Source organism: Doryrhamphus excisus, chromosome 4, assembly GCF_030265055.1.
Source record: "Doryrhamphus excisus isolate RoL2022-K1 chromosome 4, RoL_Dexc_1.0, whole genome shotgun sequence".
Lineage (NCBI taxonomy): Eukaryota > Metazoa > Chordata > Actinopteri > Syngnathiformes > Syngnathidae > Doryrhamphus > Doryrhamphus excisus.
In genome coordinates, this window is record NC_080469.1 from 9214268 (window position 1) to 9233498 (window position 19231).

The 19231-nt window shown below is 40.7% G+C and overlaps 3 protein-coding genes across 8 annotated transcripts; 1 reads left to right on the top strand and 2 right to left on the bottom strand.

Annotated features, from left to right (window-relative positions):
• Positions 1–34: 34 nt before the first annotated feature.
• Positions 35–5064, bottom strand: tcn2 (transcobalamin II). Its single transcript, XM_058070851.1, has 10 exons — positions 4960–5064; positions 4668–4735; positions 4075–4264; positions 3461–3630; positions 2632–2784; positions 2390–2562; positions 1500–1674; positions 1237–1417; positions 1050–1168; positions 35–557 (listed from the first exon to the last, which is right to left on the bottom strand). Exons 2-10 carry the CDS (start codon positions 4723–4725, stop codon positions 496–498), a joined length of 1281 nt encoding a protein of 426 aa, XP_057926834.1. The 5' UTR covers positions 4726–4735; positions 4960–5064; the 3' UTR covers positions 35–495.
• Positions 5065–5204: 140 nt separating this feature from the next.
• Positions 5205–8127, top strand: ccdc117 (coiled-coil domain containing 117). 6 transcript variants are annotated; one of them, XM_058070567.1, is made up of 6 exons: positions 5205–5411; positions 5862–5981; positions 6064–6111; positions 6180–6428; positions 6621–6767; positions 6838–8127. In XM_058070567.1, exons 2-6 carry the CDS (start codon positions 5887–5889, stop codon positions 7070–7072), a joined length of 774 nt encoding a protein of 257 aa, XP_057926550.1. In that variant the 5' UTR covers positions 5205–5411; positions 5862–5886; the 3' UTR covers positions 7073–8127. The 6 variants fall into 6 exon arrangements, with proteins under 6 accessions (XP_057926550.1, XP_057926551.1, XP_057926547.1 ...); XM_058070568.1 differs by having other exon boundaries at positions 5865–5981; XM_058070565.1 differs by having other exon boundaries at positions 5238–5411; positions 6061–6111; positions 6838–8118.
• Positions 7682–10204, bottom strand: si:ch211-102c2.8 (uncharacterized). The gene is made up of 8 exons (XM_058070569.1): positions 10035–10204; positions 9848–9962; positions 9691–9774; positions 9064–9260; positions 8866–8892; positions 8634–8682; positions 8364–8441; positions 7682–8213 (listed from the first exon to the last, which is right to left on the bottom strand). The coding sequence occupies exons 1-8, from the start codon at positions 10199–10201 to the stop codon at positions 8145–8147; spliced, it is 786 nt and encodes a 261-aa protein (XP_057926552.1). The 5' UTR covers positions 10202–10204; the 3' UTR covers positions 7682–8144.
• Positions 10205–19231: the final 9027 nt, after the last annotated feature.

Consider the following 19231-nt stretch of genomic DNA (forward strand, 5'->3'; position numbering starts at 1 on the left):
TGTATCGCACGGTGAGCAAACATGTCAACATGCCCATCGTCAAATTCGTCTTTATTGAGGGCCATATCTCAGTTGTGGCGCCTGACAGAATCCTTTCCAACTTTCTCTACCTCCCACTGCACGAATAATAATTCTTTATTTGGCATTTTTGATCACCTTCTCCCCTGAAGTATACATGTGACCCCAGTCAGGACAAGCAGTATAGAAAATGGGTGGATTGAAGTTAACACAACCAAAATGAAGAACAAATATGAAACAAGAAATAAGTCCCTAGTACCCAAGAAGATTAAAGGCAACATAACACGAACATTCCCATTTCATTTTTTAAACCTTTATAAAAGAAAATACATTAAAAAATCTCCCTTTTATATGATTACCACAGTCTCTTCAGTCATATCTATTTGCAATGAAACAATTACAAACAAAAAAATGGGTTGAAAGAAATCAAAGTTGTTTTCTTTGGTCGAAAATGATCACTAGTGATCAATGGCACTCTTAAAAGCTTGTGTTTTTGATGGTTATCTTTTGATCCACTTCTATTTTGAAATCACGAATACCTGAAACAACACGGAAACAACATGAAAGACGTTATACAAATAAAACACATGTACATGTTTAATGTTGTGTTTGAATATGTATTGTATTAAGGATGCTCTGAACAGGGTTTTATGCTGCAGATTTTGATACTGATCATCCATGAGTGAACTTGGCCAATACTGATCACATGGATTAACTGTCAATTTTTCAATGTATTTTTAATGGGTGCTATTGGCCTCGGGTGCCGTATCGGGGGAAAGGTAGGCCAATTCCAATGGGAGGGGCAATGTAATGGTTTTTTTTTCCATGGGACCCAGAATCACTGTCTGGTATTGGCTGTATAATATAAAAAATGACCATAAAATCACCTTAATTGAGTAAAAACCACATGTCACTGATGAAGCTTACAGAGGAGGAGACGACTTTTCTGAGCAAACTTTGGATGTGAGAGTACATTTCCACGTAAATCGTGCGGTATTGATCATCCCTAGTATGTATACATGTGTTTTCACCTTGGGTGAGAGCAGCGTCACCAGAGGATAGGTGCCAGTATCTGCGGTCGCTCTGTCTGGCCCGCTCTCCATTCACCACACTTAAGAATGGCCCCCACAGGCTTGATTCCTGCTCAAACCTGCCACACATATGCTCTTTAAGAATATTGTGAAAACCTGCACCAAATATCTGATCACATGATCTTACGTGAAGCCAACATTTTTTCCCTTGAGGAGTTGGAGGGCCGCCAACAGAGAGCTTCCCTTTGGTACATCCAGGGAATAAACAGCAGATGACCCGCTGGATGTCACCACTTCCACCATCACAGCCACTTTGGTGTCACTGGGCAAAACTACCACAGGGTCGATGGGCTCAAGAACCAAAGTGTCTGCGTGTAAACATGTGCAAAGAATGACAATGCAGACACAAACCTAACATTACCCATTTCTAAAGAATAATAGTGCGCGTACCTTCTTCATTGAGGCACTCCTTGCTTTGGACAGCCAAGTAGGATTTCTGCTGGAGAGCTGGCAGGACCTGAGATATGGCCATGGGGTTGTGGTACGTGTTGCCTCTGGCATCCCTCCTCATGGCCTCCATTGGAGCAGCACACGCTGACACCTGGCTGCCCATCGCCAGTAGAGCCTGGAAGGAATATTTCATATACATATATTATTTGAGTGGATGATGAAATGTCAAGGAGTGGGATATGTACACCAACTGTCATGGGGGGTATGTGAATAAAAAAGAAAAACACTCACAATTACAAGTGCACATGAAGGCCTCATGGCACAATGAGAACAGTAGAAAGAAGACAGAGCATGAAATTGTTCATTGCTCTGTGTGCATGTTGTGAATAAATAAGTCAGTTTGATGGTTATTTTCTGCATTAAGAGTGTTTGTTGATCCCAACAACCAGTAATTTATTAAATTCAAACTCTTTCATACCTTTGTATAAATCGCATTTTGGGGGCGAAATTTATTTTATAGGCGTTTGTTAACATCACGTCAATAGGTGGTTTGTTAATGTAACGACCTCTCGTGGCTGTCAGTGTGAAAAAAAAACATATACTGTATAAGTCGCTCCGGAGTTGCAGAACCAGCCAAACCATGCTAAAAAGTGTGACTTATAGTCCGGAATGTACAGTAATGTATTTTTCACATACTGCTGTTTAAATTTGTCTTTGTATTTGTACTTTTCTTTCATCTACTTTATGCATTTATGCAAGTATGACAAAAAGACAAAGTTGAGCTGTGGTTGTGTGCCATATGCTGACTGAAGTTAAGTTTTTGGAACTTTAGGGGCACCCACCCCAAAAAAAAATATTGGTCTAATTTGGAATGTGCAAATCATTCTTACTTGTACAGCAAGACCAGTGCTGAACTCATTGCCAATATGACCATCGGGCCTTCGTGATGCCAAGAGCTTCTGCTTGATCTTGGTCAGGGCTGTCTCAAGCTCAGCAGCATTGTGAATATGGGAACCGGCATTCTTCACACACTGCAAGGCCATTGCCGCCATTGCATAGGTATCTATAAAAGCAGTACATAAAGCGTCAACTCTCAAACTAATCAGCAAGCATCCAAGAAGGTTTTACCCACCGATGCTGACGGTGTCGCCATGTGTGAAATAGTCATGTTCTACTGCTTTAATGAGTTTGTTGGCGATGTGGTTGTTGACCCTGATGCCGCTCACGCACAGAGCGAGCACACCCAGTGAGTACTGGTAATAGTTGGTCAAAGGGCGTTGGCTGACTGCGTAAAGAGAAGAAGACATAAAATCATATATGATATAGTCACGTGAAAAAGTTACGCTGACTGTAAATGACATTTATGTCCTCAAAATGCTTGTCAGTGTTTGCCAAATTTTGTTGAAATTTCAAGTCACCCCGACTTAAACCACTTAAGTGGTTAAACTTTGGGGTTTAAAATGCTGCCATTCACTCTATCACTGATTTTCAAAAACATATTAGTAAATAAATTATGCAATTTTGTGGTTGAATACAGCCCATTATTAGTCAGAACATATGTATATTTAAGCAAATGTTAAATTAAGCCATTTTTCAAGAAAAAAATTGCAAAATTAAGTAAAATACAAATATAAGGCATACAAAAGATGCATTCAAAGATGTTGATAGGTAGTATTCTACACTGACCAGTAGGTGTCAGTAATATTTGGTGGGACACACAAGCAGCAGACTTGATCGCTGGAACAACAGGCTTCTATTGCAGGTTTTAATAATCTCATAATTGGCACAATAATTCCTACTAAAAATCCCAAATAAAAACACAGGCTACTGTTGCAGCCGTGATCCACGCTAAGATGAATGTTACCTCTGAATCCTGTCGTAATAAGGTTCTCTATGCTCTAACTTTGAAACCGTAAATGATCTCAAAATGGTATATTCTCCTTCAACGAATTGAAACTTACAGGAAATGTATTCTTTCTCTTGCTCCATCTGCTTCTTGAGGTGCGTCAGCAGCGTCTCACTCTTGTCACCAACAGTGAAGGTGATTGTGTTGAGATCATAACATGATGACTTCAAGGCCAGTGTGTACAACGCCAAGCGTCCAACCACAGGTTGGCTGAGAGCGAGGCCGCTGAAGAACACAAAGTTCATGGTAATGAGGTTCAGAAAATAAGACATCCACTTCCAGTGGACACACATGCTCTCATTTAGAAGTGGTAGTCAACGAGATAACTAGTCAATGAGAGCTGTGGTTGGTCACGCTCAGGAAAAACACCGCCTCTTGTGGTATGGCAGAGAATTGCAAGTCACACTCAGCCCCAGCTGACAGCTGACTGGCACAACCAACAGTTTCAAAGCGCATGCAAAGGTAGATAAAGCTTTTGTAGCTACTGACATCTTTTGACGTTAATAAAGGCTACATCACTAAGTGGCCTACAGCCACAACTGTTAATTCCAATTTTTGGACCTGGCACTCCTTATTAGTTATATGTTTTTGTAGACCACACTCAGGGGTTAATAGAGGTATTAAATGCAACAGTAAGCAAGCAAAATTCTGACAAATGTGAGTTTTTACCTTTGAATGTCATTGTGTAAATGATTTTTCAGTCTGTTCAGGTGTTGCCCCTCTTTGACAAGGTTGTGGGTGTCTGAGAGTCGTAATGCCAAGTGGACACTGGGATTGGGGAGTCCTTCCAGTCTCTCCAGGGAGCGAAGAAGATCCTTATTCAGTGAAAGCAGTAGCTCACTGTTGGGTCCAGATGTATCTAGGTTAAAAGATGGGGAAACAATTTCAGAGCACTTTCATAACAGCAGTTTAGACAAAGCAGCTTGCTGACATCAACATGAACATGAAGTGTTGCAAGGTCAGAATTGCCTCATCAGCAGAAACATCCATAGGAAACAAAGGCAAAGGCAAAGTTATTTATCCAAAAATATTATAGTTTACTAAATCTTGTCAATATATTTTTCTCCATTCTAGAAAGGTTGAACAACAATGTATTTCATAAAAGTAATTGCAAAATATGGGAATGCCGTGAACAAGTGACTCAATTTTTAAGATGGATTCTTTCACACAACTCGGGCCACACAAATTCAGCCTGGTTTTCAGCAACTCAACAAAGGTCATAAAACTATGTTAAAATACTTTACAGTATATATAACACTTACCACAAGGTAAACTAGAGACAAAAGACAGCAGTCCGTAGAGAAACGCTAGATGATACATTCTTGTTTACCTTAAAAAAGAAGGGATAGGATAGGATATAACCATATGTTCAAAGAAAAATAATACTCAAATCACATGTAAATATTTAAATGTACAGCAATAGACACAAAACTACTAAAATAGCTAACATACAAAAATACTGATATAATGACGTCATATGGGTATATGCCTCTTAATCAAATGTTGTTACTGTAAAACGTTTGTGAACATTTGACAAAAAAGGCAGTTTGTTACCTCTAGAGTCTAGACAGCGTCAGTCCAATCCAGCACTAAGACGAGTAGTAACCGGGCAGAGACAACAACTCTTTAAAATTTCCCTGTCACATGACCTGTCATTTGAGACGACAGAGTACCGCCTACACAGGAAGTTTTTACCAACCACACGGAAATTGTCTATTTTGACGTATACATGCAATTTACATTACAAAAGGTTATTTATGTTTTTATTTTTACCTCATTAGTGTATTAGTATGAACAATAACTGAAAAAGAACACAACATTTTGCTTAGGAGTAGACATACGCCACGCTTTTTCACAAGCTCTTTGTCAAACTCCAACTCCCATGATTCTGTGCGTTTTCGAGAATATAGGCGACTCTTCCGGTGCATGAAGCTTTGCTATCCTACCACTTTTCGTTGTGAACAGTTCACGCTGCGGGGACCAAACGTTTGAGGGCTCTTTATTAGGTTAGTAAGGGTGTTTTTTTTAAGTATTTAATTATGCTCTCTGAATTTTTTGTTAAACGTAAGGTATGAGAGCGCTAGCAAAAGAAACAACAGCGCAAACATGAAGGGATAAGGCTAAACGTCTATTTTAGCCACCATCATAAAGTTCGATGTAGCTCCTTGACAAAAACTGCCATTGCAAGTTATGCGTGTCATCTTCCAATATTAGTCTGCAGCGATGTTGTTTAAATGCGACATTAGCATTGCAGATAGCTAGAGTTGTATGGACAGATGTATGACTTGGTAACCAACTCCCAAGTTACGTAGATGACCACTAAGCGTCCAAAAATAAGAACACAATTGTACCGGAACGAAAGGGTTTGTAATGATCTTTTCATGTTTCCCTACACATGCCTTTTACAATAATAATCTGGCCGACTGGACCATAATGCATCACTTGGCACCCTCAAGTAGTCCACTGGGTTTGCTACCAAGCATGTATACATTTTCTGGGCCCACAAGCTTACCTGAATTTGATCTTGGGTCTCCAAACACATCTGAACACCTACAGAGAGGACCCCTGTCAAGCAAGTAAGATTATTTGGGTTGTTTTCATTCATTTTCCAAACAACTTGAAATCTTGTCTGAGACACATCTGTTTCTATCTCAGCAGTTGGGAGACAAGATGCCTCAGGAAGCACAGGAGGAGATTTTATGATGAGTATGTAAGAAGAACATCTAAGTGTATGCAGTACAACAATATTGAATACATTTTCTTTATTTTCTCAGAGGATGTCTTGCCAAAAGACGAAGATTAACAACAGGGACCGAGCTGGACATTTCACTGGACGGGCCTTCTAGAAACAGCTGTCCTACTTTATGTACACATCTAAGTGACCATGCTCCTCCACCACCTTGTCCGTCACCTCACAACCTGAATTCATTGCGGTCCTCTTCTGATGTGTCCCGACTTGAGACGGAGAGCTCCTGCATGGAAATAGAGGCAGCTCAAAGGAAGCTTCAAGAGATTGAAAACAGGTATGTTGGCGTGTTTAGTTGCTAAATACTGAAACACAACAACCAGTTTGTTCAGAATTAAAAATAATTAAAAGATTCAGTTTAGTTTAATTAAAAAATGGACAGCCTTGTTACACTATTATACTAATTATTGTGAATTTCAAATGTCAATGAGAACATTATTAAAACAGACTATGGTATGTCATTGAATAGAATAACACTGGAGGACGACGATGAGGATGAAGATCTGGATGTGGAGCCGGCCCAAAGAAGGCCAGTCCTGGTCATCTCGGACAGTTTGAAGGAAGGCCTGCAGCGTGGCATCAGTGACATCCTCCCCCACACAGTTGCTCAATCTGTGTATGTTTGTGGCCAAAATGTTGCCAAACACGTTCGTCCACATTTACACTGTCCTTCTTTCTACGTCTAGGAGCCATTCCTGCATGGAGCTGGTGTTGTGGCGGCCACCAGAAGACCCCTTCTGTCGCAAACTAAAAGGCTCGTTCCAGAAGCAGAGGAAACAACAGTCAGTCCCCCGACATCCAACGACTCTGTGTGCTTCGCCCAACCATCACAATCCCCTCAGTGCACCTGGAGACACGCACACTCCTCTCCATAACTTTCTCGTCACACAAAGCTGTGGAGAGGAGGACATGGAAATGTAAGAAGGTGTAACTCACTGACCGGACTTGCGTGGAAATTGGTCACTTTGGAGTTGTTGCCGCTTTCGCTTAGTCACTTTTCGGTTCTATGAATATAATCCCAGAATGAAGTAACATCCTGACATTCTACGTTCATGTTACCCCCAAATCAAATCACTCTCAAGCTCAAGCTCCATGAGTAATAATTAATATTTAACATTTGCCAAAGCCTGGTTAACATTGCACTGATACACCGTTTCTAAGTAGGTGTTCTTTGTTAATCATCTGTGAGCAGCAACGTATTTTTCTACCCTGCCATCTTTATTCTTCAGTGCCCATAAATGCTAACATGCATGACTTTGTACAAGAGCTGTATTCGTTGTGGTTGAAAGACTATTCTATTTTGCTGAGCAAGTATGCTATATAAGCTTTGAAGAGTTTGTAAAGTGATGGAAATGCACCTTGAATTATGTGTTTTCAAGGATATCCCAATCAGATATGTTCTGTTTGTATTTGTTTTACACATATATTGTGCTTCATCCAGTGGGAAAAGCGTGCAATGTTCTGATATTAAATTGTCTCATAAAGTTGATTAAATGTTCATTTGCATGTTACATATGATTATATGTCATGTAACAGCAATTCCTACAAAAAAAAAAGGCTTCATGAGGTTTTCTACTGTCAGTCTCCTGTTAAACCTGCAAACCTCTGGAATCTTGAGCCATAAAACACTGTCACAGAGGAAAGTGCAAACGACCACTAAACATTTGGTTGTGTCATTTGTCACTGTGACCTGCTTGTTAAGATGCTATCTTAAGTACACTTAACTGTGAATGATTCATTTCTTCAGTAATGCCAAATATGTTCAAATACCGTGGATTCTTTACTGACTTCACTCAGATACAGCTCACAATGAGAGAGTAGTGTTCTTGATCATTGAGTATTTGTTTAAAAAGGATAGTATTTAGTATTCAGATGAGGTATTTGACTGAATATAGTTTGGTTCTTTTTTAATCTTACTTTTGTAGCTTTACAAGTTCCAGGATTATTCAATAATGGGGTGTTTTTACCATACCAGTGGTGAGCATGTGATGCTTCAAGCCCTTAACTGGAGACCACCATGATGGGCAAGAGACTCTGAATTCTCTTCACTATCTTGATGTTGCTGTAAAATAATAATAAAATAAAAACAAAAAACAAGAATGTGATAGTTTGAAACCTTAATGGATCTCACGGTTTCTGAGATAAACATACAATGATGACACATTTGTTAAGAAATTTGAATCAAAGATGGGTGAGTTATACATTGACTCACTGTAGGTAGGCAGGGTCCTGTCTTCACAGGTGTTGGCCTCCATGTCTGGTTCTCTACACGGAGCTGCTTGACTCTGCTCTGCAAGTAACGCACAAGTTTTAATGAGGCCACGTCTGAGGGGTAGTGGGGAACGGCAGCATAAACGCAGGTTGAGCAGTTGGTATAGTGAGCATCCTGATGCTGATGGGAGACACAAGATGTGTCTTTAGATAAAATGAATGTACAGTATTCATGCAAACAGTTGAATGGTACCTTTGTACTATGCCTCACCTGACCCTCTGACCTTTGTGTCTCCTCTTGTGATGCGTGTGATGTCTTTCTGAAAAGAAACCACACATTTTAAACGTCAGTGTTGGCCATTTCTCGATAATGTTGGCTGACATATTGTTTATACTGTACTACATGTATGGATTTATCAGCATTGTGGGTGAAGGTGACATCATGCTGGTTAGAATCAGTATTAGTATCAAACTATTCTTCAGCAGCCTTTTACATCATTTACCTGCCCTTTAATAACTTTGTCCTGCACCTGTGGAATGGCAGACAAATTAAAACAAAATTGAAATCTAAATACAAATCAATGCAATCAATGAGAGTATTTCTTTCCAGATTGTTATTGATTGTAAATCTGTTATAAATGTGATCAGTAAAGGTTGATTAGGTGTGAGTGTGACCAGAAAAGAGACAATTCATCCGTCACCTTTCCAGTTCAGCTGTCAACTCTTCCTCAAACTTGCAGGCCAGACGAGCGGTGGTCTGTTCCTTCCACAGAGCCATGTTAGTCTGGACCTGTCTCAGCTCCATATCTTTGGCCTCCAGCTGCTTGCGAAGAGAGGCCTCCAGTCCTCCATCACTCATATGAGCCCATTTGAGACTGCTCAGCTCCTCAATGTGCTCCTGGGCCAACCAGACAGGACATTTCAAATTCATTCATTCATTTTCTACCGCTTTTTCCTCACGAGGGTCTGCGGGGGGTGCTGTCTTGGGGCGCGAGGCGGGGTACACCCTGGACTGGGGGCGAGCCAATCACAGGGCACATATAGACAAACAACCATTCACACTCACATTCATACCTATGGACAATCTGGAGTCGTCAATTAACCTAGCATGTTTTTGGAATGTGGGAGGAAACCGGAGTACCCGGAGAAAACCGACGCATGCACGGGGAGAACATGCAAACTCCACACAGAGATGGCCAAGGGTGGAATTGAACCCTGGTCTCCTAGCTGTGAGGTCTGCGCGCTAACCACTCGTCCACCGTGCCGCCCGAGATTTAAAATGATTTCTTTTTTAAAAAAAAAATGAACGTGTATGTTTTACAATGTACCCGAATGAGACGTTCCTTCAGAGAATCCAAGGCTTGGTTTCGCTCCATCTTCAGCTGTTGCTTCTGAATCTTTAACTCTTGCTTCTGGAATTGAACATGCAGACCCAAACCCAGCTAAACTTGCAGTCAGATGTAAAAACTACAGTGCTGTACATACCTTGTCTGCATGCAGTTGCTCAATGGTTTGCCTCAGAGAATCTAACTCCTGATGGAGATGCTTTAAAGGGTCTTTTAGACATTTCAGGTAGGTGATCGCCTCATCAATGGTAGGGCTGTTGCATACAAATCTTTAGTTGTTTGCAATCTACAATACAACCCATAATGCCCTGAGAGGGAAAGCATACCTGGGAAGGAGCTGCAGTGTTTTGGATTTGCCTCCACTCTGTCCCATTAAGAGATGCAGATGTTCACACTCATCCACCAGTTCCTGAGCCCATTCCCTTAGCTGCTGCTCCTGCTCCGCTCTAGCTTCATTATTTCTGATATCTTTCTCTTCAAGCATCTGGTGCATCTTCTCAGCTTCTCCCTTTGCCAGCTGTGCAGCCTTCTCCAGCTGCAGCACGGTCCTCTCAGTCTCCTGCGACATACTCAAACGTCACCATTTCTACAATACCCGTCTGTTCAGAAATGATATGATACGGTACCTGCAGCATGTGTTTCTGCAACCTCTCCAGCTCGGCCTGGTGCTCCTCCTTCAGTGACCTGCAAATGACAGAGAGCAGAGATTCCTGCTCTCGCTGCTGCCCACTGCGCTCACCCTCTAGCTCCTGTACTCGCTAATGAAAGAGATACACACAGAAGAGTTGGATTGGAATTGTCTCTAAGAAGGTAGTCACAAGATCTTACACTTTGCAGCTCCGCCACTTTATGCTGAAGAGTCAGCACATTCTTCTTTTCTTCATGCATCTCACTCCTTGCACTTTCCAAGCTCTTCCTGTTCTGCTCTTCCAGTAAACTGCAGTGAAAGTTCACAGCTTCCATCTTCTCTGCTTCCATCTTTCTTCTTTCCTCCTCTATGGCCTTGTGCACCTGAATGAGAGGGAAGTGTTTAGGTTGTGGAGCAAAGTGCTGCTTTTCTAATTCCAAATCACCATCACTGAAGAGGCGTGGTCTCTGGCTTCTTTAAGAGCATTGTAGTGTTGGCTTTTTATGAACTCTAGCTCCCCCCTCAGTCTGTCTCCCTCTGCTTGCAGGGCTCCACGTTGCTCCTGGAAATCTAGGAGATGTTGCTCCTTCTGATCCAACATTTTCTCCAGTGTGTCAACTCTGGCTTTACATGCTCCCAGTTCTCCCTGCAGCTCACGTGCTTGACACTCAAGACCCTAAGAAAAAAAAACTGCAATTTTCCACAGAGAATTGTGGAGTAACAAGAAATGATGACAATGAGTGTGTTGTATCACCTCCGTCTCCACCTTTTTCTGCCTTTCTTTCTCTTCCAGACAAGTGCACCTGTTCCTTAGTGAAGTCTCTGCCTCTGAGACCCTCAAGAGTTCCTCACAAGTTGCCTCCAACGTCTGCTCCAACATAAATATGTCAACACAGTTGTATCACTTCTGACTTGCACAAAGTTGCAGTGCAAATAACCATTGGCCAGTGATGTCCTAGTGCCAGTGATGGGAATAAGCAGGGGCGAGTGATGCAATAGTTACTTTTACTGATAACTAGTGGAGTAAGTCAGTTACTTTTTTGGAGAAGTAACTAGTAACTAAACTAATGACTTTTTTAAAGTAACGTGCCCAACACTGGTTATTGCAATGATCTTTTCTACAGTATTATTTGCAACTACAGTTTGCAAAATAAAGATGAGTAAGAACTAAATACACAACAATTACAACTATGTCCATTTTATGGACTGAAAACAATTATCCAATCAACAATCAACAATCAATAAAAAAAAATCACATTGCCGTTAAGGGGTGTTGTGTGTAGAATTATTATTATTTTTTAAATATGTATTTAATCCATTTTGGAATAAAGCTGTGACCTAAAAAAAGGATGTGGTAAAGCACATAGCAGTTCAAATTTCGCAGCTTCATTGGTTCACAGATTTTGAAAAATATATTAATTAATAAATCATGCAGTTTATTACTCAATTAGTCAAAACATATATCAAGCATTTTGGAACACAAATATGGATAAATATACAGTACAAATACAGTTACACATGAAATAACACTCCTATAGTCACCTTTACTCTCCCAATATAGTAAACATAAAATAAGCTATTTCAGACATAAATATGACTCGTGCTCGTGTGTGTTGTAATAAACATGTTCCGGATATGTGGATGACAGGAAGTGACATTGGGGCTTCAGAGTTTTAATCAAAACAGTAGCCTGTGTTATTACTATGATTATTATTGTGTTATTACTTTTGAGGCTGCTGAGAGATAATTCAAACCTGCAATAAAAGCCTACCAAATATTACAGCAACATTACTGATGACCAGTGTAGACTACGTAGCATCATGTTTTTGAATGCATCTTCTGAATGCCTTATTTTTGTACTTTACTTAATTTATCAATATTTATGCTTGAACATGCTTAATTGAGGCAACAAATATGTAACTTGGTTAAATGCTAATCAGAGAATGCACGCAAACCGAGGCAAAATTGTGGCATACAGAAAACATGCTAACCGGTTTGGAGCTGACCGAGGTTCCAATGTATTGGGTGATACAAGTGTGAAGGTAACTATTAGTGTGTTGGTTTATGTCTACAGGGCTCTATCCATGTTTAGAACAAGTATTTAGAATATCGTAATAAGGTGTATATGCTCTAACTACAAAAATAGTGGATTTCTAATTGGGATGCCTAGTTTTTGGAAATTCACTTATCACGATCAGGTCTGGAAACAATTAACCATGATAAACGAGGGATGACTGTATATCCATTATAGCATTGGTAAAACTAATTGGTAATACTGTACTTGTTGCATGGATTCTAGCTTTTCTCTTGCCCGGCGCTGCTCAGAGAAGAGTTCAGTTTTGGCACAATCCAACTGTCTCTCCATCTCAGACATAACAATGCTGGTCTGTTTGTGAAACAGAAGAAGAAATAGTGGAGTGTCCCAAGAAGACATGTTGAAATATTGTTGAATAACACCTCCACACAGGACTTGTCCTCTGGTTGGTCTTTCTTCTTTTGTCCTTTTTCCATGCGTCTCAGGTCACGGAGATAAGCTTCTTTTTTCTTTTGAAGTTTCTGCAACTGGCAGCTACACAACACAGAACACAATTGGATACAACCACATTACAGGACTTGGACGACAACGTTGATATAATACCTCACTAGGTCTCGCTCTGATTTGCCGTCTTTAAGCAAATACTCCAGTTGCTTCTTTTCTGTCTCCATGTGCCCTGTTTCTGCACTGAGCCGCTCTAGATCCTGCACGGCATTCTGGGACAAATAAACAGAATAGACCATGTGTCAAATTCAATTATGTGGTCTGTATAACTGTTTGGAAAATAGCACAGTTTAGCCATATTGTGCAGCATGCTTATGATGATATGCTCAGTAAGTAATTCTTTCAGTGGCAACTATTCTTTACTTTAAGGGGATCTCTGAGGCTTTATCCACTTTTCCGCCATATAAATGTAGTTGGAATGTTGTATTATCGTATTAAACGATGCCAAAGTTTCAGATAATGAGGTTTACACATTTGGAAGTGAGGCCTGAAAGATGTTTGGGATGGTTCAAAAACACAAAAACTGTTTTTGTGATGTCACAGAGGAGCGGGCTTCCTTATGGCCGTGGCTATAGGCGAGATTCGAGATTCGTCTTTCCCCAAACTCTGATTCTTTGTCTACGAAACAAGCTCAGGCAGAAGTTATTGTAGTTGGTGAAGAGAAAAATACTTTCATCTGTCAACAGTATTTTACATGGGACTGTTTCTGTGAAATATCCACAAACCCGAAGCAGCGTACTCTCGCCAGAAAACATGGCGAGAACCACAGTCACTGTCTGGAACACAGTAGTCCTGCAAAAAACGTGTAATGACCAAATTTCCACTACTAATGTTGTGTCAAGATTGTCTATAGTTACTAGTAAACACGGTGGCCTCATGTCCGGCTTCTGAGCTCCACGACAACAATGGGTACCTCTAACAAAGTGTGTCCGACAATGAGTGCTCCTCCTCAAGCAGACTCTTTGAGTTCATACAAGGTAAATCAAGGGTCTCCAGCCAGTAGCTTATGAGCTCCCAAAACATGTTTAATTAGATCTCTAAAGACTTTGTTTATTTATTATCAACTAATCAAGTGTTATTCGTAGCAGTCAGGAAGAACCGTAGGAATGTGACCAATCCGGGCGGAGGAGATTATGCTTTTTCGCTACAGCAAATGAGACAATTATGTCATCTAGGACAGCCAATGGCTACTTTTCTTATTGAAAAGTTGAAAAGTTGCCTGCAACCTACAGTCAGCTTTGGCTTTTAGCCATTGTGTGATTGACTTTGACACCCCTGCAATAGATTGAGAAGAAAACTTTTACCATTTCCTGATAAATGATTATATATGTTACACCTCACCTTTCTCCTCAGTTGCAGCTCACAGAGGGAGAGCTCCACTTCAGCTAAATGAGACTTTCTCATTCGTAGCGTCTCCTCCTCGTTCTCACATCTCTGAATCAGACACGTTACATGAAGGCTTGTTGACACAAAGCTGATCAAATGTAAACAAGTCCGCTCAATCGTACTTGTCTGAGGTGAGAGAGATGACATCTCATCTTCTCCCAAGTGGAGTGCATGTTCTCTGACGCCCTCTCAAGCTTGGACCTCCTGCTCCAGTGTCCATTTGTCTCCTCATCTGCGTCAATGTCATCATTCCCTAAAGAAGATTCATCTCTAGAATGCAGAAATAGAGATGGAAAACATGAAGATGAATTAAAGAAATGCATAAAAATCAATGCTAGAGTGAAACTTGAGTGCACTTCCCCTCCTTTTACCTGGAAATATTTCTTCTACCATGTTGGGCTTGAAGAAGAGTACTTTTGCTTTGTAAAGCTCCTGTGGATCAAAGAACATTACTAACAGCAGGATTCAATCTTTCATTAACATCTGTGAAATATTAGGTCGTAACATCTCGAAATTGATTAATGTTATAATAATTCCTGGTCAAAAAAGTGTATTTTCAAAGGTCACATCTTGATTAAGTTTCGCACCAACACTGATAAATAGTTAAGTAATGATCTGACATATCTTTTATTTGTCGATTTCATATTTACTGTCTGCATATTAATCTAATACTACATTGACGAACGTTTAGCTGTCATCACAATGCAGTATCCAAAGTACAAAAAATACATACAACCAACAGTCTCATTTTCGGGGACTTCAGGTTTTCACTGCTGCACCGTGCAGGGATTGGAGCACCAATCTAAATGAAATCTTTAAGATGAAACACTCTGAATGCACTAAATAATCATCAAACTTACTTATTTGTTCAAATGATGCACACATAACAATGAACTTTATGCTCTGTCTCCTTTCTGCTCCTTTCTCCTTGGCATTCATGTGCATTCGTAATTGCGAATGACTTTGAATGGCAGTAATTGACCTTCATTTTTATCCACGTACCCCCTGCGACAATTGGTGTACTCCAGGGGGTAAGCTTACCCCATGTAGAGAACATAGGGTGCAGATTGATGCTTATTGTGTTCCTGTGTGTTTGACAGTTGAAATGAAAGAGCTGCATCCTAGGAGTGGGTCAAAACTAGGGCCTACTGTTGTGCATTAGATAACATTTTTTGTATTTCATATCTTCAATTTGGCAATCTCTTACCAGCCTGTCTGTGGAGATGCCGCTTAACTATATCTGTACAAACTGAGTCAAGGTCACTGTCAATGGACACCGTGTCAAAATTCCATACAGGCACCCCTGGAACACAAAGTACAAGAAACATATCATTAGATGATAACCTCTTTGACGGTGGCCATCAATAGTAACCATTATTATATATCTTAAAGGAGACCTATTATGCTCAGTTTCTGCACTTTGTATTGAGTTGTGGACTCCTATAGAGGAGCTACACACAATAACCCGCACAAAAAGCTTTCTAATCTTCCAGATTCTGCACCTCTTTCAGCAGTGTTTCCACTGACTTCCTGCTTCCGGTCTGTTTAATTTACACCACCCCTAGCCCACCAACCCCCTCTCTAGGTAAGCCCATTCGCTGTGATTGGTCACACTCCCAAGCGCTGCCAAGAAATTCTGGAGACGTAGGTCCGCGTTTACTGAGTACAGGCAATCTGCAGCCCATATAAGAAAGTCCGGATCGCATTGACAGTCCAAATGCGCAAACCTCATTATGCTGAGACATTGTTTAACACAAGAATTCAACATCGTCATAACATTTATAGGTCAGGAAACTGGTCACCTTTAAGACATTGGTCTGGCTGGCTTTTAGAATGTGCTTTTAGAATGTAGATATAGAGTACTGTGTGTCTGGTACCTGCTAAACACCTGCCTTTCGGTGAAGAAATATGTTTAGGGTTCCGATGTTCCCTTTCATTTTCTGTGCTGTAAATGACTGAAACAAAATAGCGGAAGTTAAGTGCATGCCATGTATAGTATTCATTCATTCATTTTCTGCTGCCTATGACTGGTCGCCAGCCAATCACAGGGCACATATAGACAAACCACCATTCACACTCACATTCATACCTATGGACAATTTGGAGTCGCCAATTAACCTAGCATGTTTTTGGAATGTGGAAGAAACCGGAGTACCCGGAGAAAACCCACGCATGCACGGGGAGAACATGCAAACTCCACACAGAGATGGCTGAGGGTGGAATTGAACTCAGGTCCTAGCTGTGAGGTCTGCGCGCTAACCACTCGACCGCCGTGCAGCCCCGCCATGCATACTATAAATCACCAAATGTACATTGTACATTTGTACAACACTACCATATAACTGCAGACAGAAAGGTCATTGTCTTGATGAAACTAGTAAGAAAAAAAGTAGGATGCACTCACTGCAGGAAACATCTGGAATCTGTGATGTGTTGTGATGTTCACCTCCCATTTTCTCACCATTCTGTAGTGTTGGAACTCCAGATGTGTGTAGTTCCTCCCCTTGTTTTGGCGTGTACTGGCAACAGTCAACAGTGTCTTTGCTGCTTTTCACATTCCTACATGCAAACCTGACAACTCCGTGTACATTTTGGTCCCTGTGGCAAGGGCCACCACCAGAGATCATGGTCCTCTCCGCTTCCTCTTCTTCGTTCAGCTCTTGTACACTGCCTTCTGGCATCACCAAGTCCACCATCTCCTCTTGAAAGCACCTCACATAGTCCTCAGTGCAGATACTTTCTGAAGGAAGATGGTGTTTGTCTGACATTGCTCCTTGCTTACATGCATCTCCAAGAAGTCGCTCTAGTCTCCACAAGACCTGCTCCTTGTGACACTCCATCTCCACTTTGCTAACTGTCCATATGTCTGATTCCGGTGTTGCTTCCTCCCATGTGACAGGGGGCAAGGTACTTCCATCTGCAGGAAGGGAGAAGAATGTCATATAACAGCAATATTTTGAGAAGAAAGAAGACTTAAAAGATGAAGGAATATTTAAATATGTGTCTCATTACAAAAAATCACAACACATCGCTAAATCTATCAAGATAATGTGAGAATATACAATACTAAAATATTAAGCAAAGTAGAATGAATGGATGATTCATTCCTTGACCTGATGAGGTTTGGCAGCAATCTGGATGTAATTAGGATGAAACTCAGTTTGAAAAAAAAAGTTTCTGACATTTTGCATGCATGCAATACTATTCAAATTAGATCAAATTATACAGAAGATTTGCTATTGGCAACCACTTTTCCACAGGAAATAAATACCTGAATGCTATCTATGCTAGATTGTACCTGGGGTTTGTTCCACTGTTGGAGTGTCCATCAAATCCAACTGAGACATGGGAGTGTCATTGGTTTGGGACACTGTACTGCCCAGACCTGTGTCTTTGCTCAGAGACTGACTCCACTTCAATGGTGCTAAACATGTCAAAAACAAAGATTATTACGTAAAAATAACATTAACATATGAATGAAGTGTCTTGGGTAAGTCAGTCTAACCTGATTTGTTGCTGTCTGTGTTACAGTTGTTGACCTGCTTGTATTTATTCCGTTAGAATGATCTAAATATTTGATTTTATTTTTTAAAGAAAAAGAAAATGACACACCTGCAGTTTTCCAAGTTGAGCATCAATGGCATCCAGCAGGAAATCACAGGGATCGAGTCTGAGAGGTGGATGATGCTGTTCAAATCCATTGCTGCTGCTGTGTAAGTCTGCGAACATGTCATGGGTGTCATTCATCTTACACACATTTGGGATGTTCTTCTCTGATAGTCACAGACCTTGTTGAAGAACATCATCATCCCTGCTGCTGTGCTTTGCCATGTTATGCTGGTCAGACAGAAACATTCCCAGTAAGCCTGCTGGTTTACAATGAAGTGTAAAGAGGGGTCTTCTGTTGCTCAGTTGTCATGGAAACCAAGACAATTTCACTTACTAGCAGGCTAAACTTGCTGACTTTTTTGGCTAGGGACAATTTGTCCTCCGACCTCTCTTGTTATTATGTAATTAACAGTTATTCCACTTCATGTTCAGTTTAGTATCTCAATAACAAAGCATACCGTACCTTAGACGAGCTAGTCAACTCAAAGACAGAGGTTTCAGAGTGTCACACGGTGCTGCGGTGGCTCGTAATTGACAGGAGCTTCAGTTGGTTGCCAAGGGAACAGTCAAACAGCACACAACTCCAGACAGGGACGTTTGCCTAGCTGTGCCACACTGGAAATTAACACTGCTAAAGACAGTCACCCTGGACTGGTTGAAATAAGATTATATGTGAATTCTATTGTTTAATGGATATTGCTGAAATTCACATTTTCCAAATTGTCCCAAGAAAATGTTGCACCTTTTACTGTTTGTTTTTTTTTGCAAGGATGCCATGCTATTGAAATTATAAGGCTCTGTCTCACTGATGTTGGATAAATGTGTATGTGTCAAAAAACTGTATGTGTGTTACAGCATTACATGTACGCCAGACGTCAAACCAGAGTATTTTCCCAAAGGTCTGGGGGATCATCAAGATGTTTCGTGGCAAAAAAATAGATGAGCCTTCATGTTCTTTCGTTCTTTCGTGCAGGCTGTTTTTGCTTAGTGCCTTTCTCATAGTGGATTCACAAACACTGATCTTAAATGAGACAAGTGAGGCCTGCAGTTCTTTGGATGTTGTTGTAGGGTCTTTTGTGACCTCTTGGATAAGTCGTCGCTGGGGTAATTTTGGTTGGTCGACTACTCCTGGGAATGTTCACCACTGTTCCATGTATTGGTCATTTGTAGATAACGGCTCTCACTGTGGTTTGCTGGAGTCCCAAAGATTTAGAAATGGTTTCATAACCTTTTCCAGACTGATAGATCTCAATTAATGTCAGTTATGTTTTTTGTTTTTTTTTTGGGGGGGGGGGGGGGGTGACTTTGTAGGTTTGGATTTTTTTCCCCCTCCCTTTCAAAATAAATAAAAAATCATTAAA